Source organism: Gymnoscopelus braueri, assembly GCF_963280865.1.
Source record: "Gymnoscopelus braueri genome assembly, chromosome: 5".
NCBI lineage: Eukaryota > Metazoa > Chordata > Actinopteri > Myctophiformes > Myctophidae > Gymnoscopelus > Gymnoscopelus braueri.
In genome coordinates, this window is record NC_137606.1 from 9,262,899 (window position 1) to 9,288,046 (window position 25,148).

General features: G+C 37.9%; 1 protein-coding gene across 1 annotated transcript; it reads left to right on the forward strand.

The window, feature by feature from the left end:
• Window positions 1-1,594: 1,594 nt before the first annotated feature.
• Window positions 1,595-13,150, forward strand: mmp13b (matrix metallopeptidase 13b). Its single transcript, XM_080427897.1, has 11 exons — window positions 1,595-1,724; window positions 3,848-3,958; window positions 4,639-4,766; window positions 5,264-5,412; window positions 6,983-7,108; window positions 8,235-8,390; window positions 8,736-8,856; window positions 9,578-9,711; window positions 10,145-10,304; window positions 11,522-11,625; window positions 12,170-13,150. The coding sequence occupies exons 1-11, from the start codon at window positions 1,629-1,631 to the stop codon at window positions 12,268-12,270; spliced, it is 1,386 nt and encodes a 461-aa protein (XP_080284023.1). The 5' UTR covers window positions 1,595-1,628; the 3' UTR covers window positions 12,271-13,150.
• The last annotated feature ends 11,998 nt before the right edge of the window (window positions 13,151-25,148 follow it).

Below are 25,148 nucleotides of genomic sequence, written 5' to 3' on the forward strand. Positions count from 1 at the left end.
TGAGCTTACCAGAACCTTTGAATCACATTCAAAAGGAAAACCAGGAAATTGATCCCACATGGTCTGTGGGAGCACATTTTTTAATTGTGACAAGACAACCTCCTGTTGGATTTGGTTTATTCCAATGTAAATAGTTTGGCCAAATGCACAGTCACAACAAAATGCTGTGTATCGTAAAGCAACACCACAATTACATTTGTATATATTTTCATTGAACTATTTTTAGTATGACTGGCGGATCTTAGTCACATCGTCTCATCCTGAAATAAAAAGAGACAGAATGACAATCATGGGATAAAAGTATGAATAACTGACAGAATACAGACTTTGCATACATACATACATACATACATACATACATACATACATACATACATACATACATACATACATACATACATACATACATACATACATACATACATACATACATACATACATACATACATACATACATACATACATACATACTGTACATACATACATACATACATACATACATACATACATACATACATACATACATACATACATACATACATACATACATACATACATACATACATACATACATACATACATACATACATACATACATACTGTACATACATACATACATACATACATACATACATACATACATACATACATACATACATACATACATACATACATACATACATACATACATACATACATACATACATACATACATACCTACATACATACATACATACATACATACATACATACATACATACATACATACATACATACATACATACATACATACATACATACATACATACATACTGTATATATTGCACAGGAGTTTTTACAATGTGAAGTGATTTCTGTATACATGGTCATGTCCTATTTGCACATTCTTTTCTATTGCTGTAATGCTGATGTTGCTATTGCTGCTATGGTCATACTTCACAAAGCTTTTTCTTATCTTGGCTTTATTATCACTATTGTTGTTATGTTATGTTGTAGTTGTACAGTATTATTGGACCTCACACGTGCATTTTGCTGTTGTGTACTGTATGAGTAGTGACTAATAAACCTTCTTGATTCTTGATTAAAAACATTTTACCTAGAAGACATTGGATGATTGTCTTCAAAGTGCTAGTCTCTAATAGGTGTGTGTCTCCCCCCCCCCCCAAAAGGGACTTTTGTGAGACTGACAAGACATTAGATATTGACAGAAACCTGTATATATCAAATATTCAAGACTATTTTTAAAGCCAATCGAAAGGTTAAACACCTACACAGTAAAATCATCAGTGTTAATTTAAACTCTTAACAGTTGTACAAATGGATACATTAACTCAGGGGCTTTTTACTGTGTAGGATCTTATTGGGAAAACACTGAAGTCATGACCATTTTATTTTTTTCAAAGAATGTGATATCATTGCATTTTCAGGTGGGTTCAAAGCAGTCCACCCACACCACAAACAAACAAGAAACAAGCACTTTAGCACTTTTTTTTTAAAGGACAGAGGAGGAAGTGGCTAGGTGCTTTTACATGAATCACCAGGACACTCGAAGTGAACAAAACACTATAAATACCCCTCAGAGAAGAGAGGTTCGTCCCCAATTACTGCTCTTCACAAAGACAGACAACATGACAATGAGAGGCTTGCTGCTCCTGCTCATCGCTGCTTACTGCTCTGCTGTGCCTCTGCCTGCTCAGGAGAGAGAGAACTGGCTACGAGCTGAGGTACTGTATAAGACTTCTTCTCACGCTATTTATAACCTTTGTTTTAACAGGAAAATTAATGTAAATTCTTCGGATGGTGTATAAATGAGCTGACATAAATTAACGTTGCTGGACTTTTGGTATGGTGTTTGTTGTGTTTTATATATGTTTTGATGTAAGATCCTAAACTTTATTTGTTGTTTCATTAATAATTTTGCTACTTACATACTATGACAGTGCAGCTAAACTAAACCTAAAAAATTGTCGATTTAAACTTCCTAGTTTCCTAGTAGGTCATACGTGGGCAACTGCCGGCCGGGGGGCCACACCGTCCTTCACTCTTACATTACATTACAGTCATTTAGCAGACGCTTTTATCCAAAGCAACTTACAATAAGTGCATTCAACATAGGTAGGGAACGAAACTACTAATCACCAGAAGTCTTAAGTGCATTCTCTTCTAAAACAAGTAACTAAGAGTATACCTAGCGCTAAGGTAAAAGTGCAATATATCAGCTACCTACTTTCTTAAGCAGATGAGACAAATAGGAAAATCAAATGAGCAAGAGCTAAAACAAATAAGTGTATCGAATAAACAAGATCCAATAAAACAAGAGCTTGTACAACTAGTTAACAACAAGTAGGCAAGGCGAAGAGGAAGGATATTGTTTCCTGAAGAGGTGGGTTTTCAGCCTGTGGCGAAAGATGGGCAGTGACTCTGCTGTCCTGACCCACTTTAATTACTTACAGTCTATATTAGTAGCTTAATGACTATTATTACAATTATATTGTCTTTTTTATGTCCAATGTATTTGTATTTAGGTTCATAAAGTTAACATAAGTATAACTAAATGCATTTGAAATTAAATCAAAATGTTACTTTTCAGGATTCCAATTCAAAAATTGCAAAAAACAAATGATTCCATTCAAAAATAGCAAAAATAGCAGATCTACAAGCTAAAAATGTGACGCGTTTTGAGCTTGTAGATCGGCTATTTATATAGTGGACCTCTCCATCATCAAAGTTGCCCACCCCAAGGGGGCGGTCATAGCTGAGTGGTTAGTGAGCCAGAGGCCCTGGTTGCCCCAGGTACGATTCCAGGCCACGCCAGCATATGTGTCGATGAAATGAAATTTGTCCCTGAGCAAGACTCTTAACCCCTAATTGCTCACAGGCCCTCATTGGAAACAAGCCCGCAAGGACTTTCATGAACGTCCTGTTAAAAGGAATTATCCTTATTATCCTTATCCCCCATCATCGGTCTGCCACCTCGGGGCGACTGATTGCCTCGTCACTCAAGGGTCCTTCTGGCCGATCCACACGGTCACGACTTTTTTCTGTTCTGGCCCCACAGTGGTGGAATGAACTTCCCACTGATGTTAGGACAGCAGAGTCACTGCCCATATTTCGCCGCAGGCTGAAAACCCACCTCTTCAGGAAACACTGCCCTTCCTCTTTGCCTGGCCTACTTGTTGTTAACTAGTTGTACGAACACTTGTTTTATTGTTGTATTGTTTATTGGATCTTGTTTAGTCGATACAATTATTTGTTTTAGCTCCTGCTCATTTGACTTTGCTATTTTGTCTCATCTGTTTAAGGAAATAGGTAGCTGATATATTGCACTTTTACCTTAGCGCTAGGTATACTCTTGGTTGCTTGTTTTTCAGAAAATGCACTTAAGACTTCTGGTGATTAGTAGTTTTCGTTCCCTACCCTATGTTGAATGCACTTATTGTAAGTCGCTTTGAATAAAAGCGTCTGCTAAATGACTGTAATGTAATGTAATGTAAAGGCCTAGGTACATTTTTTTAATTCTGTGTAATCAGACTCCCCTTAATAGTGTTACACGGTTCCCCCATTCTGTTGGTTGTTGTTGTTGTTGTTGTTGTTGTTGTTGTTGTTGTTGTTGTTGTTGTTGTTGTTGTTGTTGTTGTTGTTGTTGTTGTTGTTGTTGTTGTTGTTGTTGTTGTTGTTGTTGTTGTTGTTGTTGTTGTTGTTGTTGTTGTTGCTGCTGCTGCTGCTGTTGTTGTTGTTGTTGTTGTTGTTGTTGTTGTTGTTGTTGTTGTTGTTGTTGTTGTTGTTGTTGTTGTTGTTGTTGTATTGTATACCTCAGAAAATAGTATCCTTCTCTTTCAATATACAGAAATACCTGCGACGATTCTATGGCCTTCCAGCTGGTCTCCAAGGGACTCACAAGTCTTCTGACACCATGCGAACCACCATTAAGGAAATGCAAAGTTTCTTCAAATTGAAGGTGACCATTATGTACAAAATAACTACTGTATAGTGATCATACTGAAGTTAACTTCTAACTGGCCGAAAAGTATATAGGGCTGAAGTGGTTAATGTATGTTTTGTAATAATAATCCAAATCTACAAAGTAACTAAAGTGTTCAAATAATTAGTGGAGTAAAAGTACAATATTTGCCAAAGCATAAAAATAATGGTTATGGCTAAAAATCTAAAATGACACAGATGCGTTCCCAGATTGAATGGGTTACGGTTTTTTTTTTACCTCCCATAACTTAAGCCATGTAGATATGGATTCAAAAGGGGAATCGGTAGCACTTGCTATGCATCCCATGTGCATAACGCATTATACACATACTTATAAGGCATTGTAATCTGATCATAATCCTTTATAATCATATTTATAAGAGCTTATAAATAATCATAATGCTTTATAACCATAACCATAACACATTATAAAGCTTGTTATAATGACTTATAAGTTCACGTATAAATGCATTGTATTATGCTTATAACACATGATGATTACAGTTATAAATATTCATAACAACGTATAATGCAATCATAACACATTATACAGCATGTTATAATGACTTATAATGTATAAAGTATTATGATGCGTTATACACATAGGATGCATAGCAAGTGCTACCTTTGATTTTTTTCTTTTCATGACCTATGAAGGTAACGGGGGATTTGGACAGCAACACTCTGGAGGTAATGAAGATGCCCAGGTGTGGGGTCCCAGATGTTGGGGAATACAACCACTTCCCCAGACACCTCAAATGGCAGAACAACAACGTCACCTTCAGGTAGGAGTCTGTCATAACACACAGAGGGTACTTAAGATGTTCAATATACAGTAAATAGAAACATTTCATCAATATACTGTTAGACTGTGTCTTATATAATTTCAGCAATAGCCACCATATATATACAGAAACAAACGATGGTGGAAAAAGTACTCACATTTTTTACTTACGTAAAAGTATCAATACTGAAATGTGGAAATACTCAAAATAGAAACTACTCATTGTGTAGAATGTCCCATTTCACAAGTTTTCAAATGTATAAAATCTAGATCTACAAGCTCACAATGCGTCGCGAAATACCTCAAAATTGTACTTAAGTACAGTACTTGAGTAAATGTACTTAGTTACTTTACACCACTGGAAACAAACATTCCCTTTTCATTCACTTTTGTAATTAATTTCTAACAAAACAAGTACAAAATAAAAAGTAATGCTGCATACAAGTGTTGTGAGCTGAAAAGTCCAAATGACATGTCTTCCATCCCGTGACGTCCCAGGATAGTGAACTACACCCCAGACCTGAAGAAGGGAGACGTGGACAGAGCCGTCCGCAATGCATTCAATGTGTGGTCTGACGTGACCCCTCTGACCTTCAAGAAGCTCTACGAGGGCAACGCTGACATCATGATCAGCTTTGGAACTAAAGGTGAGCGTTAACATTTACTTTGACTCGGTTCCACCGATGGATATTGTGAAAATAGCAGATCTACAAGCTCACAACGCCTCGCGCTGCGAGGCGTTGTGAGCTTGTAGATGGGCTATTTTCACAATGTTTGCCTCTTTCTTACGTAATGTTAAAAATGTGTCCAATTTGGTATTAAAAGGTGTTAAAAGTCCTTATTGTAACTTTATAAATGTACAGATACCCTGTACACATGTATACTGCATGTTGGTTTGTTTGCTGTTGAGTGAGAAAACAATGTTGCACATTAAAAGCTAATCATCTGGGGAGTGGGACATTATTTGGGGCCCACATGTTGAGAACCAGTGTACTATACAACCTGTCGGTCGGGACCCCCAGGGGGGTCCCCAAACGATTTTGAGGGGGTCCCCAGATGACAGTAGAGTGACAATTTAAGGACTCTTAAGACCTTTGAAATACCAAACTATATGCAAACTGGTCAAACATTGGCCAACTTGGACAAATTGGACAAATTGTGAAAATAGATCTGCTATTTTCACCATTTATCTGTGGAACCCAGTCAAACAAAATGTAATGCCAATTCCAAGTGCTTATCAGGGTGGGGGGGTCCCCAGTTCTAATATGATTGTTTGGGGGGTCCCCAGTTCTAATATGATTGTTTTGGGGGGTCCCCAGTTCTAATATGATTGTTTTGGGGGGTCCCCAGTTCTAATATGATTGTTTTGGGGGCTCACAGCCTGAAAAGGTTGAGAACCAGTGTACTATACCATAGCTTTGCTGTCGGGCAGATACCTCCATATTTTTTCGTGAATGAATGCCCTGCTTGACCATACTACAGCGTCACACAAAAACATCAAAAGATCCGCAAGCTTGCAGATCTGCTACGTTTGCTTTTAGTTTTCGTTTTTTTTTATCCTGAAAAGTAACAGTTTGAGACAATAGGCTAGTTGCATCATAACATAACATTCATATCTACATGTGCAACACTTACCAACGGTATGCTTGGAGTTATGGTTCCTGTATTTTCACAAATGTAACCTGACTGCTACTAGCCTACATGTAAAAGTAAATGTAAAACTTTCAATGTATTAAGACATGAGGAGACTAACATCTATAACTATAGCTGTGCAGTTGAGTAGCATAGCCACATTTATACATTGTCAAATTACAGTGTCGATCTCCGGAAATAACAGATTCTCATCCGATACCGTCATACAACAAATCATAAATGAAGCTTAACATAACATTGAAGTAGCAAGGCTGTGACGATTTGTTCTCTCTCCTTGGTAAATGGTAAATGGTGCATTTATATAGCGCTTTTACCCAAAGCGCTTTACATAGATTGTGCATTACATTCACACACACATTCACGGCGGAGTAAACCATGCAATACACCAACCTACTCATCGGGAGCAATTAGGAGCTCAGCGTCTTGCTTACTAACACTAACTATGGGGGAGCCCGGGATCGAACTGGGAACCTTGCGGTTTCCAGTTCACTCTGCCCGGCCACTCTACCCCTGAGCCACTGTCGCCCATGTCTCATGGTCTCATGTCCCCTGTATCATCTCTAGAACATGGAGACTACAACCCTTTCGATGGGCCTGATGGACTCCTGGCTCACGCCTATCCTCCTGGCAGGGATATCGGTGGTGACACCCACTTTGATGATGATGAACACTGGACCAAAGACTCCAGTGGTACGTGTGTGTGTGTGTGTGTGTGTGTGTGTGTGTGTGTGTGTGTGTGTGTGTGTGTGTGTGTGTGTGTGTGTGTGTGTGTGTGTGTGTGTGTGTGTGTGTGTGTGTGTGTGTGTGTGTGTGCATGACATTCACTGTCATCACTACATCCAAAGGCCTAATTGTAGACCCTAATTTACTATAACGCTTCTTATCTATTTTTGGAAAACATCTGTGACCAGATGGTCATTGGTGACATCAGAAAGGACAATGTTCCCAGGCGTAATTAGTTAAAAAAGGTCTTGACCCTTTAAGACCGGGAACGCATCTGTGTTTAACCACTTCAACCATTATTTTATACTTTGGCTATTCAAAAATAGCAGATATACAAGCTCATAGAGTGCCACGCTATGAGCTTGTAGATCTGCTATTTTTGAAAAATCTTGAAAATCGGTGCAAATCTTTGAAAATATATTTTTTAAAGCGAACATTTGTAACTCAAATCTTTGCCTCTGGGGTCCCTGGAACAACATATTTTGAGATGGAGATCGCGGCCAAATACATATCATTTTGGCGGTCCTTGACATGAAAAAGTTTGAGAACCATTGATTATAGCGACGTAAGTTTTTTTTTTAAACTGTTAGGATTTAGAGACATCTGTAGAATCCCAGAAGCAAAGATTTGAGTACAAATGTTTGCTTTAAAAATATATATATACATTCAAAGATTTGAAAAAATATTAATGATTTTTCAAAATATTACAGATCTACAAGCTCATAGTGTGGCATCGAGTGCCGCACTATGAGCTTGTAGATCTGCTATTTTTGAATAGCCAAAGTATAAGATAACGTTAAAGTGGTTAAAATCTAAAATGACAGATGCTTTCCCGGTTTTAATGGGTTAATATAGTATTCAATGGTAACTAGTGTATGATATTCTAGTGCCTTTTTTTCCCCTTCAGTTGAACAAATATTTTTTTATGAGACATTATTTTTAATTGACTTGAATATGTCACTCTGTACACATTTTAAACATAGATACACTTTTATAGATGTATGATTACAACGATCAACTAGAGACAACACTGGATGTTTGAAATGGTGGAAGAAACTCTATTCTAACGTATTTATTTCTTTCCCCCGAAAAGCATACAACCTCTTTCTGGTGGCAACCCATGAGTTTGGTCATGCCCTTGGCATGTCCCATTCTGCTGACCCCGGTGCTCTCATGTACCCGGTCTATGCTTATGCCAAAGGGTTTCCTCTGGCTGAGGATGACATTGAAGGAATCCAAGCTCTTTATGGTGGGTAAATAAAATATACTCTTTAAAGTACTTTATAGAGCACAATGCGACGCATTGTGTGCTTGTAGATCGGCTAATTTCAATTGACCGAAATGTATTTAGGGCTGAAGTGGTTAATGTATGTTTTGTATTCATTATCAAAATCTACAAAGTAACTAGTAACTAAAGCTTTCAAATAATTGTAGTGGAGTAAAAGTACAATATTTGCCTCTGAGATGTAGTGGAGTAGAAGTAAAAGTACTGAGTATTGCAAATACTCCAGTACAGTACTTGAGTAAATGTATATACTTAGTTAATACTTTCCACCACTGTGCATTAGACTAAACATCTCATTTCCGTTCACAGGACCAAACCCAGACGAGAAGAAGGTAAAGCCTAAACCTGACGCCCCCACCAGATGTGACCCCATGTTGAGCTTTGATGCTGTCACTGAGCTCCGAGGGGAGACCATCATCTTTAAAGACAGGTACATTACTCTCCCACTAATATATGTCAAACTAAATACACAGGGTGGCAGTTTGGTTCACATTCACAAATGTTTTAAAAATAATTCCTCTCCGATTTCCTTAGAACACATTCAAATCCTTAGCGATCATTTTTGTCAACATTTTTCCACCCTCAGAGTTTACTTAACACTCAGGATTTATTATAAAAGGAAACATGTTTATATTGTCTAAAATACGCCTGCAACTATCAATCATTTGTTTTGATTAATCGAATAATTTCAGCATCAGCAGTTTTTTTTTATATCTATATGTTTTTATATATGCGAGTAGGCATGAAGACATTTTGATTTTTATAATCTACTAAATCAGGGGTGTCAAACTCATTTTGGGGTTGGGGCCAGATTGGTCTGATTAACCATGTAGGCCATTAGGCCCTATTTGTTCTTTATCGTACAACGGTGTCGTGCACAAGTAGCAAAAATAGCTGATAGTTTGAATGGCGATGTGTTATGAGTTGCAGATCTGCCTTCTTTGGGGGAGAAAAAGAGAAAACACAAAAATAAATGTTTTATTCTCAGAAATATATTATTTTATTTTAAAAAGTATATTAAAAAGTAGCAAATTGTATATTTTTTTATAATATTTTAAATTGATTAGTTCGATTAACTGTTTCATCCTTATAAAATAAATATGCTTTGGCATGGTCATTATATGAGCTGTTTTCTCCATACTGTGTGGTAGGTTCTACTGGCGTCTTCACCAACAGATGCCAGAACCAGAGCAGACTCTGATCAAGTCCACCTGGCCCTCTCTGCCCAATAAAGTGGATGCTGCCTATGAGAACCCAGACAAGGATCTGGTCTTCATATTTAGTGGTGGGTTGTAACAAGGTTTTGCATAGCTGGCAAATGATTGGTCCTCACATACAGTACATGACGGTGAGACAGTGCAAAGAGTTCAGACCACAGTGTTTCTCAAACATAGGGTCACAACCTATTTTGGGTCGTAGACATGTTTTTGTGGGTCGTGACTCGTGATAAATATTACTTTTTATTAACCGTTTGTGCAAACAAAAAACAAAATTTCAGATCATTTAAAAAAGAAAACAATTGTGATGATCTACAATGAGACGAATGTAAATTTGCATGCCGGGGAGACAAATTTCTCTTTTGGGTCTTGCGCTGAAACCCCCCCCCCCCCCCCCATGACCCCATTTTGAGAACCACAGAGCTAAAGGTCAAAATGTAAACGCTAATTCAAATGCTATTCATTGAAAGACATTGTGTACACTGTGTTGTGTTTCAACAGGGATAAGAATGTGGGCCCTGAACGGCTACAACCTAGTGGACGGCTATCCAAAGTACATCCACAAACTAGGCCTTCCCAAGACCGTTAGGGAGATCGATGCTGCCGTCTACATACGAGACACGGGAAAGACACTGCTTTTTGCTGAGGAACAGTACTGGAGGTATGTTGTTGTGATGGCATGCATTGATTGTGCCAAACGATGGCCGCTCCGTGCACACCTACGGTAAATAATTTGACCCTCTCTTTAACCCAATCATTTTTAGATTTCTTTGGCTATTCAAAAATAGCTCTTGAGCTTGTAGATCTGCTATTTTGTGAAAATCTTTGAATATATATATATTTTTAAAGCGAACATTTTTAACTCAAATCTTTAATTCTGGGGATTCTACTAATGTCTTCTAAATCGTAACAGTTTAAAAAAATTAATAAAACTTATGTTGCTATAATCATAATTGCGAACGCAGCGGAAGGAGAGGCGCGCCTCCGCGCAAGTGGAGCTTACTATGAAACCGTGCTCGGGTTGTGTCTCTCTCTGTGTGCAGTAATCTCTGTATCTCTGTGTGCAGTATGTGTGGCTCAAATCCTCAGCCCTGTGTGCAGCCAAGTAAATGTCCAATATAGACGTACCATACATCAAATGAAAGGTCTTTGAAAACTGAACACACCTGTCAAGGTTGCGTTTAAGCCCGCCCCTTCCCCCAGAAGCCACGCCCCGGAGAAGGCTCCTAAAAACTCCCCATTGAAACCCCATGTTAAATGAAAAGTGCCCGAATCGCTCCGAAACTTTTTCTACCCCCCCTAAGTGGGGGTCTACGAACAAATACTTCGGGCTCGGATTTTGGCTCCGCCCCCCGGAAGTGGGTGAAACAGGCACTTCAAACACTTTGTTGAATTGTTCAAAAACATTCAAACTTTTTTTTTTGTGAATTTGTATTTTTCTAAGATGCTCCTTTTAACGCAGATTTTTTTTGTATTTTTTATATATTTTTTTATTGGTTACTTTTTTTTAGATGATTTCTTTTCATTATTATTTAATTTTTTGGGCGTTCGCTTCCCTCGTTTGCGCGTCTTACTTGTCTATGAGCTTTAATAGCCAAAGTATAAAATTATGGTTATAGCTAAAAATCTAAATGACAGATGCGTTCCTGGATTGAATGGGTTAAACTTTAACCCATTCAAAGTGTCTTGCTCAAGGACACTTTGACACTAACACAGAAAAGCCAGGGATTGAACTGGGAACCTTCCCATTCCCAAGTAGCCGCTCTAACTGCTAAGCTGGGGGGGGGGGGGGGGGTCAAATGAACATGACTTCTATACTGCCACTTCTGTATTTCACTCATGTTGCATTACATACAGTATTTACTATGTAATCCACAGCTATGATGAAAACACTGGCACCATGGATGAAGGATATCCACGATCAATTGAAAAAGACTTTCCTGGAATGGGAGATGAGGTTGATGCAGCAGTTTATCACTATGGTAATATTTTAATACTTACGTCCTTAAAGGGATAGTTCAGCCCCAAAATTACTTTTTTTCTCCTATGGGATTAGTCACCCCATGGAGACTTGAATTCATGGATATTCTTTTTGTTTTTGTCGCATTCCTAAGCCAATAATTTGATGAATGGTTCCGGTAGGAGACACAAAGAGTCTCTTACCGGAACCACTGCCTATACCGGTCCGCTGGTCATCGAATTATTGTCTTAGGAACAAAAACAAAAAAAAGAGACTCAAGTCTCCATGGGGTGACTAATCAATAGAAAAAAATATTTTTTGGGGTGAACTATCCCTTTAATATGCTCCTGTTTTGTTTTTGTTTTCTTATCACATTGTATTGTATCATATCGTTATAGTGTTATCACTTATCACTTCTTTGTTTTATCACTGTGTAAAGAAAATGAAGACAACATGCCTTAAACAAGTCACAGACTCAATGCATATTCAAAGCAGTGATTTCAACAGCACTAGCAGTACTGTATCTTTATAGTGATCGGCCCTCTCTGTTCTTCATCTACTTACAGGATACCTGTACTTCTTCCATGAACACGTACGTTTTGAGTACAGCTACACATCGAGGAAAGTCATGCGCATCCTGAGAACCAACTCTATTCTCAACTGCTGATGATGTGGTCCTACCGTCCCACTGGAAACATGATTTCTTATTGTGCTGGATTGGTGCTGGATTTACATGTTATTTGTGGAAGGCCCCTAGTGCCCTGGTTCTCAAAGTGACCCCCATGGGTAGTTAAGGGTGTCCCCGGCTAAATTAGCTAAATATTTCTGAAACAACGGGTACAGTGTCCTGTCTATACAGTGAAATCCTCAGTATTAATCTAACTCTGTGAGTCTACAAATGTAACCTTGGTTCAGAGGACCGTTTGTTTTTCAATGTACAATCGTACACGCTCTCAGAGTTACAAATGGATAAATTAACATTGAGGATTGTACTGTGTAAGATGCTGAGCCCCTACAGTTTTCACTTAGTCAAAATTCTTTCTGGATCAGAGTGTGAGCTAAATGCATAAAATGTCATTTGTCAGACACAGAATGCTGGTCAATTCTGCATAATTGTATGTGATAGGTTAACAACTATTTATTCAATTTCTATTTTACCTAAACTTTTACTGCAGGGCAGGGAGATGCAGGCTATGTTTCTTTTCACTGGCACTTAAGTAATTATATGGCAGTTGATATTGTACTTGTTTAGACCTTATTAATTCAGGTGCTGTTGATATCATTACAATTGTTTTATGTATTAAATTATTGAAAATTACTTATGTTTATTATTTGGAAATGTTGGATCTTTTTAAGGATTCAACTCCCAACCTAGCTATGGTTTAGATATCTTCATTTAACCAAATTAGACAAGGTTCCGATCCATGTTCATAAGGTCATTTGTTTTATAAAGATGTCTAAACCATATAGCTCAGTGTGCAGTCTCTATGCTTTAAAATGATGTTCTGCTCTTAACCAAGCAGCAAAGCAAAACATTCAAGACAATAAACTGGTTGTTGAGCAAAATCAAGAAAATCAAGAGGGATTTATGTGTCACTTACTCATGAGCAGACATGTTCCACAGAGACTGTACTGACACAACAATACAACAAGATAACAATACTAGATGTAATTAAGAAAAATAAAGCACTATATAGATCAGATAGGAGAAAAGAAAGTACAGCTAGAACGGCAGGTACGATAAACCTCTTAAGGGCACGGTCACACCACACTTTTATTTTACCTATGGGGCGGAATCTGCCAATGCTTTGTCAATGCAAATGCGTGGATTCGAGTGAAAGATGTGCAAGACCATGAATCCACGCATTTGCATTGACAAAGCATTGGCAGATTCCGCCCCATAGGTAAAATAAAAGTGCGGTGTGCGGACCGTGCCCTAAGACAGGTAAAATGGCACCATAGTTGCCAGCAGTGGTGGAAAAAGTACTCAAATGTTTTACTTAAGTAAAAGTATCAATACTGCAATGTAGAAGTACTCTGTTACAAGTAAAAGTCTGGAATTCAGAATGTACTTGAGTAAAAGTACAAAAGTACTAAGTTGTTTGAAAATAGCAGATCTACAAGCTCAGAACGCGTTGCAATGCGTCGTATTGTAAACTTGAAAACTTGTGAAATGGGACATTCTGCAAAATGAGTACTTTCTACTTTTGGTATACTTTAAGTACATTTTGATTCCAATACTTTTGTACTTTTACTGAAGTACATTTTGAATTCCAACATAACATAACATAGTATTTTTATATTGCAATGCGTCGTATTGTAAACTTGAAAACTTGTGAAATGGGACATTCTGCAAAATGAGTACTTTCTACTTTTGGTATACTTTAAGTACATTTTGATTCCAATACTTTTGTACTTTTACTGAAGTACATTTTGAATTCCAACATAACATAACATAGTATTTTTATATTGCAGTATATACCACTGCTCAGTGGTGTGGTTGGCAGGCTGGCCTGGTTAAGCAGTGGCATGGCTGGCTCCTAGTCCTGAGGATTCCAGTCACTTCCAGCTTCAGAATCGGCTAGGGGAAAAGAGAAGTGATGAGTAACATGTGTGACACCAGCCAGCTCACCATCTGAAGGGGAGAGAGGCCTCTTTATGGAGAGTTTTAGGAACAAGTCACAGCTGTGGTCAGTCTGTTTGTTTCTGTTTGCACTCTTCTCCTCTCAGCTGAGCTGCTTATTCAGCCAGTAGACCAAAAACAGATGGTAGAAAAGAGAAGATAGCATATCAAATAGTATTATTGTCTTTGTCTCCGCCGAAGGTGGAGAATATGTTTTCGCTTTGTGTGAGCAAACATTGTTAGCCAAGCTAACATTGGGCAAGCTCCACGTGACACGTGTCAATTTGTTGACACCAATGTCTCTGATTGGCTAGAGGGACGCGTGACGAAATAAAAGTCTATAAATAGGTGTGTCACTTCAAAAAGCCACTACTTTTTGAAGTGAGGTAAAACAGGATCAATCAGACTTGATTGGAACAGTACCTTCAGTAAGTCCAAGTCACCCGTCTGTGCGTGTGTGTTTCCCTCTGAGAACACCTAACATTGGTCAAGCAAAGGCGCAGAAGGCCAAAGCTAAGAAAGCATACTCATCTACAATTGTAACGTAGAAGAGGACTAGAGTTGAAATGATCCCACAACAAAGCCGAACTCTTAATACGTGTCAATATGTTGACATCAATGTCTCTGATTGGCTAGAGGGACGCATGACGAAATACAATCCTATAATAAAAAGGTGTGTCACTTCAAAAAGCCGTTTACGTTTTTGAAGCGAGGTAAGACAGGATCAATCAGTCTTGATTGGAACAGTATCTTCTAGTCCAAATCACCCGTCCGTGCGTGTGTGTGTCCCTTTGAGAACACCTGACATTGGTCAAGCAAAGGCGCAGAAGGCCAAAGCTAAGAAAGCATACTCATCTACAACAGTAACACAGAAGAGGACTAGAGTTGAATTGATCCCACAACAAGACCGAAATCTTAATACGTATTAATATGTTGACACCAATGCCTTTGATTGGCTAGAGGAATGCATGACGAAATACAATTCTATAAATAGGTGTGTCACTTCAAAAAAACGTTTACGTTTTTGAAGCGAGGTAAGACAGGATCAATCAGTCTTGATTGGAACAGTATCTTCTAGTCCAAATCACCCGTCCGTGCGTGTGTGTGTCCCTCTGAGAACACCTAACATTGGTCAAACAAAGGCGCAGAAGGCCAAAGCTGATCAAACACACCAATCAACTGCTGAAACTGTTCAAGACAATGAAGATGAAGAAGACAGACAAGTATTTGAACAAACCAGTCAATTATGACGACTCCCATATGATAGATTGCTTCAATGTAAACAGAGCATTGCTTCAATTAAACAGAGCTAAGAATCAGAAAGAAAGAATGAAATTAATCAGAGACAAAAAATCGCTAAATGACAAAAGACGAAGACTAGCCATGAATGCTTACAATATGACACAGCAAAGATTGCTACAATCTCTGGAAGAAAAAGTACTGCAGTATATATCTTTTACTCTACTGTATCTCATTAGTTATTGCTATGATAATATAATTGCTATAGTCTGCTGGCGGAGACTTGTGCTCCGAGGAGCACATTTTCTAGTTAATAATGGAAGTGCTTTGTGCCCTGGGAGAAGAAGGCCCACTCCATTTACAGTATAGGTAAGACAGTAAGTTGCTTTGTCTAGGGCGGATACAGCCGTTGAAATGGAGTGTCAGCAGCATTTTGGGTCATCAGCAGTGAAAACATTTTGCCATAATGAGCCAGCTACTGTATGCATTGACAACCCGAAAATGTATCTTCGGTAAGAAGTTATTTGAGTCTTTGGCTGATTCAGAATAGGCAAGACCAGACAGGAACAGGAACAGACAGATGTGATACAAACTGTATTCATGATAAGGAGAAGTAGTCTACGTACACAAACACATATATGATTACACAGCTTAAGAGTGATTAAGTATAGTTATAAGATAAGTACAGATACTTGACTAAGGATAGCTATGAGAACTACCTTGTGATAAATTGTGGAGTCATTTGGGTTTGTCATATCATTCTAGCTAAAATATTCATCCCATCTTCCAGTGTGTTTGAAAAGTAGGCAATGAATAATTTGGAAAAGGAGTGTTCATATTTTTCTAATATATAATTGTATTTTAATGTAGCTACTGTATTTTTCATGAGGGAATTTAAAGTAATATGGCCCATCTTACATCATGTCTATGTTCTAGACACCTACACTTATGTATAGTAGCGTCCAAATGGAAATCTCCATCTGTGGAGCAGTAATGCCCTCTAATGTTTAGAATAAGGAACATATTTTCATCTAAATTGCTGCATCACTTTCAGCAAATTAAAAACTTTTCAGAACACATGATCAGGAGATGTTAGCCACATTATTTAACTGTACTGTATATACTGAATTTGATTGTATTTATGTAACTGTGTGTGGCGCGTGCATGCGTGTATTTGTGTTAAAAAATATTACAGTTTTAAAAAAATATTATAGCACATCTACTAGCACACTAATGGCTTGGTGGAGAGAATGGATGGAACTATCAGAAGGTAATATGCACTGTAAATGAGGTCAGTGGTGTAATGTAACTAAGTACATTTACTCAAGTACTGTCCTTAAGTACACTTTTGAGGAGTATTTCCCATTTTCAATATTTTACTTCTACTCCACTACATCTCAGAGGCAAATATCATACTTTTACTTCACTACAATTATTTGAAAACTTTAGTTAGTTACTTTGCAGATATAAATTATTACATTATAGAACACACATTAACAACTTTAGCCCTATTTTATGTTTGAAAATAGCAGATCTACAAGCTCACAACGCGGCGCATCGCAAAGCGTTGTGAGCTTGTAGATCTGCTATTTTCAAACAACTTTTGGTACTTTAAGTACATTTTGATGCCAATACTTTTGTACTTTTACGCGAGTAACATTTTGAACACAGCCTTTTACTTGTAACAGAGTACTTCTACATTGTGGTATTGATACTTTTACGTAAGTAAAAAATGCGAGTACTTTTTCCACCACTGCATGCGGTTGTGCGTTCTGCTCTACTCAGTTCTCACTGTTAAATGATGTATTGTACTAACTAGCCAGGCATTATATTGGTTGCTTCAGGTTATTCTAGCACCATTTTCATGTTATATGATGTACTGTACTGCTTTGATATGCACCGTTAGTCCAATTTAAATGATGGATAACTGTGCAATATGTTTCAGACCTCTTGCTGTAAGTAAACTTGTGGAACAGAAGGAGGCATGGGCTAGGAGATTGGGACACGTTTCTCAGCTATGCAATGTCTATCTATCTATATAGCTATCAATCTATCTATCTATCTAACCAGATTTTTGTCAGTATACTATTCAATTAGATGTTGTATAGTATATATCATCCATGGTCCAGTAAAAGTACCAGCTTTATATAAAGTATATAAAGTTTATTTTAAGTTCACACACTAGAACCCATTTTAAGGATGAGATCCTGTGCCTCTCAGACAGAGACCACAGCATCGAAAAGGAAAAAGCTGGAGCACACGGACATCTTAAAGGCTTTTTGGACAGCATAGTATCTTCTTCAGCTGCAGGAGACACTGTGCTATCAAAATGTCCGTCATTCTTCTTTGCAGCTGTTAAACGTTTTTACGATGATCCGCTTGCCCCAGCTTTTTCCTTTTTGATTGCAGCTTTATATGATGTTGTCTTGCTGTCTATGGCGGAAAGTCAAAGGGTTGGCAATGTGAATCACTGGCCATTACATTTCCAACCTTTCTGACTAAATCTAATGTTCAACATTATCACTGCCATAAAGTAGTTTGATGGCTGATGAAATTGATCTGCCCCATCAGAGTCTGCTCATGCCAGCTGCCACTGCAACATCCCTAAACTCATAAGATATCTGTCTCTACTACTATTTGCCAAGTGTCACTAAGCTATGTTTAAAAAATCGAAAGAAAAAAACTAATTTTACTGCTGACGCAGCGGAGCCATACAGTTGTGTATAATGTGTTATGCAGTGTTGTCTGTGTGTATTGTATTAGAGTCAGTGGTGGAAAAAGTGTTCAAATGTTTTAAGTACAGTACTTGTGTAAATGTACTGTCATAGGGAAGTAACCAGGTTGTACGGTAGCCTACTGTTCTCCAGACAACGGGGATTCAGTGACAATCTGGTAAATGGGAGAGAGGTCAAAGCTGACCTGTGTGTGCAACGTGAGTTTCTGATTTGACACACTCATGTGAAAGAGGATGTCCCTTCGAGAACTGTGGCTGGAGTCTTAGATGTGAGGTGGGGTGTGTTGTTTATGTTTGAGTAGTTTTGATTGGTAGCCTAATATGGTTAGTCATATTAGAGTCATACAATCTTAGCAACAGGAATAGTGTGTGACAAGTCGTCCTGCAAGTGGCATATAGATCATTAGACAATCGTACAATATGTGAAATGGGTTGTTTGATCTAATGTTGGGGACGAAGTGTGTAAATGAAGTATACTCAAATATGATTTTGTCGACTAAAACTTTGATGAACATTTTTCGTCGTCGTTGATTTCAGCATGCAACCAAGTGTAAAATCTGCCATTATGATACCATCAAGGCACCGCCAAAATACGTTTTAGTCGACTAAATCTAGACTAACAGTGAATCTATGACTAAAATATGACTAAAACTAAATGGAATTTGATTCAAAAGACTATGACATCACAGAGACATGTGAATGCATACTGGAGGGGAACTGCGGTTCACATCACACCTTCGTGCACCAAAGTCCTTCCAGCTTCTATAGTGTGTGCAATGGACCTCAGGCAGAAAGTCGTGTTTACATCAGAGAGAGTTGAAGCTGGATTGAAATATAACACTGAACCTATACAGACCCAGTTCTTGCAAACATTGTTGACAGGTCTGCAGAATGATGCTATATAGTAGGCTACGTATGTCTCACTTTCAGGATCTAGATGTTGGGGATGAGACATTGCTGGAAAAGATCAGTACTGCCTATAGCTTGTAACTGGAGAGGATATAAGCAAGCAGGTGCCGTTGCAGCTACAAAGTTATTCATGAAGAGTTGCAGGGATGCAAAACAAGTCAGTATTTAAGTTCACATACCAAAACCCTATTAATGAGAAATTGGATGCTGGAAACTAAAAATTTGAAACAATGTTTGTGCACAGCCATGCTTCAAAATAATGCAGGACCCACAAAGGTTGTACTCGATGTTGAAAAATAAATAAACAAGTCTGCGCAGACAAACACATTGCTCGGACCTGTAGAAATTAGATAATTATTCCAGAACATGGCATAGTAAAATCAAACTGTGGTAAGCTAAACAGAAATGTTTTTATCATGAGAACAGATTATTTTGGCAGTGGTGTAAAGTAACTAAGTACAGTACATTTACTCAAGTACTGTACTGTTAAGTACAGTTTTGAGGTATTTTCTTTTACTTTACTGGAGTATTTAAAAAAAAATCTACTTTTACTTCTACTCCACTATACATCTCTGAGACAAATATTGTACTTTTACTCCACTACAATTATTTCAAAACTTGATTTGAATTATTATTACAAAACATACATTAACCTCTTCAGCCCTATTTAAACTTTGGCTATTTGAAAATAGCGATGCGACACATTGTGAGCTTGTAGATCTGCTTTTTTCAAAAGATTTTGATACATTTGATACATACAGTATTACCTTGTAAAACGGAACATTCTGCTTAAAGAGTACTTTTACTTTTGGTACTTTAAGTACATTTTTATACCAATACTTTTGTACTTTTACGCAAGTACATTTTGAATTCCAGACTTTCACTTGTAACGGAGTATTTCTACATTGTAGTATTGATACTTTGTACTTAAGCAAAACATGTGAGTACTTTTCCCACCACTGTATTTTGGAACCAAAAACAACAGAATGACTCCATGGCCTGTGGGTGTTGTGGTTTCAGCAGCAGCCTATACAAAGACCTCAGGAAGACCTGTGAATCACACAGGAAGTGATCTTATGCTACAGACCCAAACAGTGCTGGTTGGCTCCACCCAGTCCATGCTATTACGCCCCATATGGACAAAACAGAAGTTTAACAGAAGTGTTAAACTCTAAAAGTAAAACTACAGTAGCAGTGTGAATAAACATACACCTTAAGAAACACTGTACTGCTGCTGCTACTTTGTTATATATTATATATATATATAAAAAAAAGAAAAAACTGCATACTGTATGACGCTAATGTTCTAAACATCATGTATATACCTGCTTTCACATACCGTCTGTACACTATATGCTTTATATTTGTTCAATTTAACCTATTTTCTATTCCCTGTTATTCTGACTCTACCTCTGCCCTCTCTCTCTCTCTTCTCACAGAATACTACAAAATGATGCAGCACACACAAGGAAAAGTATTTCACCCAGAGTTTTACACATGTAAACAAACAAATACAACTGATTTTGATTCTCTGATTTCCAAAACTGTACAAAAGTCAAGTGAAATTGGAATCTCGACCTGAAAATGTATGTTTATAAAAGAGGTGGCAAGACGGGGAGACCTTTGTTACTGGGGGCGACTGGTTGCCTCGTCGCTCAGTGGTCCTTCTGGCCGATCTCCACGGTCACGGCTTTTTTCTGTTCTGGCCCCACAGTGGTGGAATGAACTCCCCACTGATGTCAGGACAGCAGTCACTGCCCATATTTCGCCGCAGGCTGAAAACCCACCTCTTCAGGAAACTTCAGGAAACACTACCCTTCCTCTTCGGCTTGCCTATTTGTTGTTAACTAGTTGTACAAACTCTTATTTTATTGTCTTATTGGATCTTGTTTATTCGATACACTTATTTGTTTTAGCTCTTGCTCATTTGATTTTCCTATTTGTCTCATCTGTTTAAGAAAGTAGGTAGCTGATATATTGCACTTATACTTTAGCCTCTAGGTATACTCTTAGTTGCTTGTTTTAGAAGAGAATGCACTTAATACTTCTGGGTGATTAGTTTCGTTCCCTACCTATGTTGAATGCACTTATTGTAAGTCGCTTTGGATAAAAGCGTCTGCTAAATGACGTAAATGATGTAATGTAATGTTACTGAACAAACACCCATAGCAATCATTACTATTGGAATATAGAGACTATTTAACACTTATTTTAACAAAATAATAATAATAACTTAACCACCTTAACGATTTGAAGAGAAAACTAAAACACATTTACTCTTTATTGGGAAGGAAATGCATCTATCACAGTTCTTTATCTTCTCCACTAGAGGACGCTCTAAGGAAAAGATAGCAGATGGTATGCCATGGCTGTAAGGAAATAGGGGAAAGTAGCCTGATGTTAGACATGTTGAAATTAAGAATCAACACATTTAGAAGGACGGTTATTTTTTTCTGAGACGGCTTTGTTGTTTAACGCCCCCCTTTTCAAAATGCTCCATTCATGCTATAGGATTTGCACTCATGTTTTGAAAAATAAAAAAAGGCCGATTTCATTGGTAGCCTACTTTAGGGGGGGGGGGGGGTGGGGGGAGGGCTGTGGCCCTTAACATGTTTGGAACCTGACACATGTCCACCACACAAGTTCGTTAAAATTGCACAGTTGCCTCTACAGTACGTCTCAAAATAAAATCCCAAAGCCCTGTGATCTCTGTGGTAAAGCGTGAAATTGTTCAGATGTTGATAATTATGCAATCCTATAATGGGGAGAAGCAGCATCCCCCCCATGGAGATCAGTTTAGAGAGTTCAGCCCCTGTCGAGTGCATCTCTGGCTTAAGGCCTGACAGTTAGAACAGTGGAGCATGAGCCAGGCAGCTTAATCCACGTTGGGCCCCAAATCATGTGGATGCAATTAGAGCGCAGCGGCAGCACACTCACCCTCCATTGCTCATTTCCGAGGTTCTCAATGGTGGAGAGAGAGTGCGTCACCCACTTCATGAAATCCCCTCTGCATGTTCATCGCTGATCTCACATTTGTCTTAAAGGCACCAAACTTTCAAGGCAGTATAGCTTTTAAGCCTCCCGGAAAGAGGAAGAGATAAGACATCTGAAACAGTGGTTTTGAGCTCCATATGGCGTCCATACCCAGAATATTGATGGTTTTCAGCAGTGGTGTGAAGTAACTAAGTATATTTACTACTAAGTACTGTAATTAAGTACAATTTTGAGGTATTTTTTTTACTTTACTGGAGTATTTTCAATTTTCAGTACTTTTACCTCTACTCCACTACATCTCAGAGGCAAATATTATACTTTTACTGCACTACAATTATTCAAAAACTTTAGTTACTAGTTACTTTGCAGATATAAATGTTTATATTATAAAACGTACACTTCAGCCCTATTTTATACATGGCTATTTGAAAATAGACAAACTACAAGCTCACAGTGCGTCGCATCGCGAGCGTTGTCAGCTTGTAGATCTGTTATTTTCAAATATTTTAGTATACTTTTACTTTTGGTAATTTAAGCACATTTTGATACCAATACTTTTTGAGTATTTCTACAATGCAGTATTGATACTTTTACTTAAGAAAGAAATGTGAGTATTTTTTCCACCACTGGTTTTCAGTAGTATATAATTAGCTTATAACAGGCTAATTCAAATAATGGTTTTCGGGCGCGCCCCCACCAAGAGTTGGCTGGCCGCTGATTGCAGAATCTGCCAATGCATTGTCAATGCAAATGCGTGGATTCTTGGAAAAAATCCGCAAGACCAGGAATCCACGCATTTGCATTGACAATGCATTGGCAGATTCTGCAATCAGCGGCCAGCCAACTCTTGGTGGGAGCGCGCCCTTACCATAGATTTAATTTACCTGGGATTGCAGGTAAATCCTATGACCTGTAACATTGGAATCTAAGAGTTGGAACAAATCATGAATGAGCCCTAAAGACAACTTGCCATGTACTTTATACATCTATTTGTCCCAGCTCCCATGTCATTGATTTTTGATTAAAAATGTACTTAAAGTACCAAAAGTAGAAAGTACTCATTATGCAGAATGTCTGCAAAATAAAAATGTATAAAATATCTTTTGAAAAAAGGGTATGTGTGAGATTATATTAACCAACTGTGTGTTTTGGTGAAATGACTTCTTTTTTTTTATTTGACTTTAAGTTTAGATGTGTCACAGTTTATGATGTAGTTGTACAGTGCAACAACGTCAGAATTCAATTTGTGTTATGTTTTTGTACAAAAGAGAGGGGTGTGTGTGTGTGTGTGTGCCAAACATTTAAATAGAAGACAACAGCTCATTGTTCTATGCACACTCGACAGGTTTAGAATTGCCCAGGGATTACTGGTACTGTAGCTATTCCTCCATGCTGGGAATGACTCCAGACAGAGCTGTGCTCAAAATGGTCTTAATGTGCTTCCTATCCCTGTTACTTTACCTAGATCAAACGATTCCAAACCTGTGGACACACTGGTGGGCCATGAGGATATTGCAAGTGCGACCCCAAATAATTGCCAAAACACTAACCTGCAAATTATTTTATAATATAAAAAAAAAAGTATGTACAAAAAATAAAAGGTATTAAATGGTATAGTTAAAGGTAGGGTAAGTGATATTTTTTGGTTTAAACAAAAAAATGTTTTTGTTAAAAGGTTAAAGCATATTCTGATAGTAATCATTGCTATATTGTTCAGTAACAGGAGTCTCCATGTCTCTCCAGCTCTTTAATAAACAGAAAATACACTTTCAGGTATAGGTGACACCATTTCAGCCAATCAGGAGAGAGTACCCATTTATCAGCTTCATTTTTATAGTGTTCCAGTTCCAATTGTGTCTGCTCATTTCTTAGTGTCATCACCTTCACTTGTTTAATCTATATCCTGACTGAGTTCTCTATCCTGATTGGATAGAATTTATGTCCCTACATGAAAATGCATTTTCTGTTTAATAAAGAGCTGGAGAGACATGGAGACTCCTGTTACATGAACAAAGACTCTATCAATGAGTACTATCAGAATATAGTGCTATTAACACTTATTTTAACCAAAGAAAATCACTTACCCCATACCTTTAAGTCTTTAAAACCTGTAAAAATGAGTTTTCATTGTGATACCTATAAAAACGTAAAGTATATTACGTTATTTTACACAACACAATCAATTGATCATTATAAACAAACATGCTGTGAAAGGGCATGTGTACCACATGGGCCATGAACACTTTCAAGATTTTCAAGTGGGCCCTGAACCAGAAAAGTTTGGGAACTACACTGACCTAAAGCTTAACTAGTTTCAACCTGGTGTTCCTATTTTAAAATAGCGAAAAGAGCTGATTCACATGCTCACAATGGGGTGGCTTTACAATGTGTTGTGAGCTTGGCGCCATTTTTGAAATAGCCATTAAAACCGGGAACGCATCTGTGTAACCACTTAAACCATTATTTTATGCTTTGGCTATTCAAAAACTAGCAGATCTACAAGCTCATAGCGCAGCACCGACTGCCGTGCTATGAGCTTGCAGATCTGCTATTTTTTTTAAATCGTGAAAAATGTGTGCAAATCTTTGAATATATGTTTTAAAGCGAACAAATTTGTAACTCAAATCTTTGCTTCTGCAGGGTCCCTGGAACAAAACATTTTGAGATGGGGGTCTGCGGCTAAATACATATCATTTTGGGGGGTCCTTGACATGAAAACGTTTGAGCACCACTGATATTACATATATTATATTAAGTATTATCATAAGTTTTTAAAAAAAATGCTAAGATTTAGAAGACTTTTGTAGATGTGTTCCCGGATTGATTAGAGAAGTCAGATTTTAGAGCGTTGCTAAAGGTTCAAATCCCCTCTGGGAAAATCAGGTAGTATAGGAGGTGAACGGTACGCGTTCCCCAGCAAATCTTTCCTGGGAAAATAAAAAGCTATGGGGGGGGGGTCTGGGAAGTAGGTCAAGGAAAAATGGCAGGAGAAGAAAAGAAGGTATAGAATCATCTGAGGAAAGCCTGTGCATAGCCTGGCCCAACA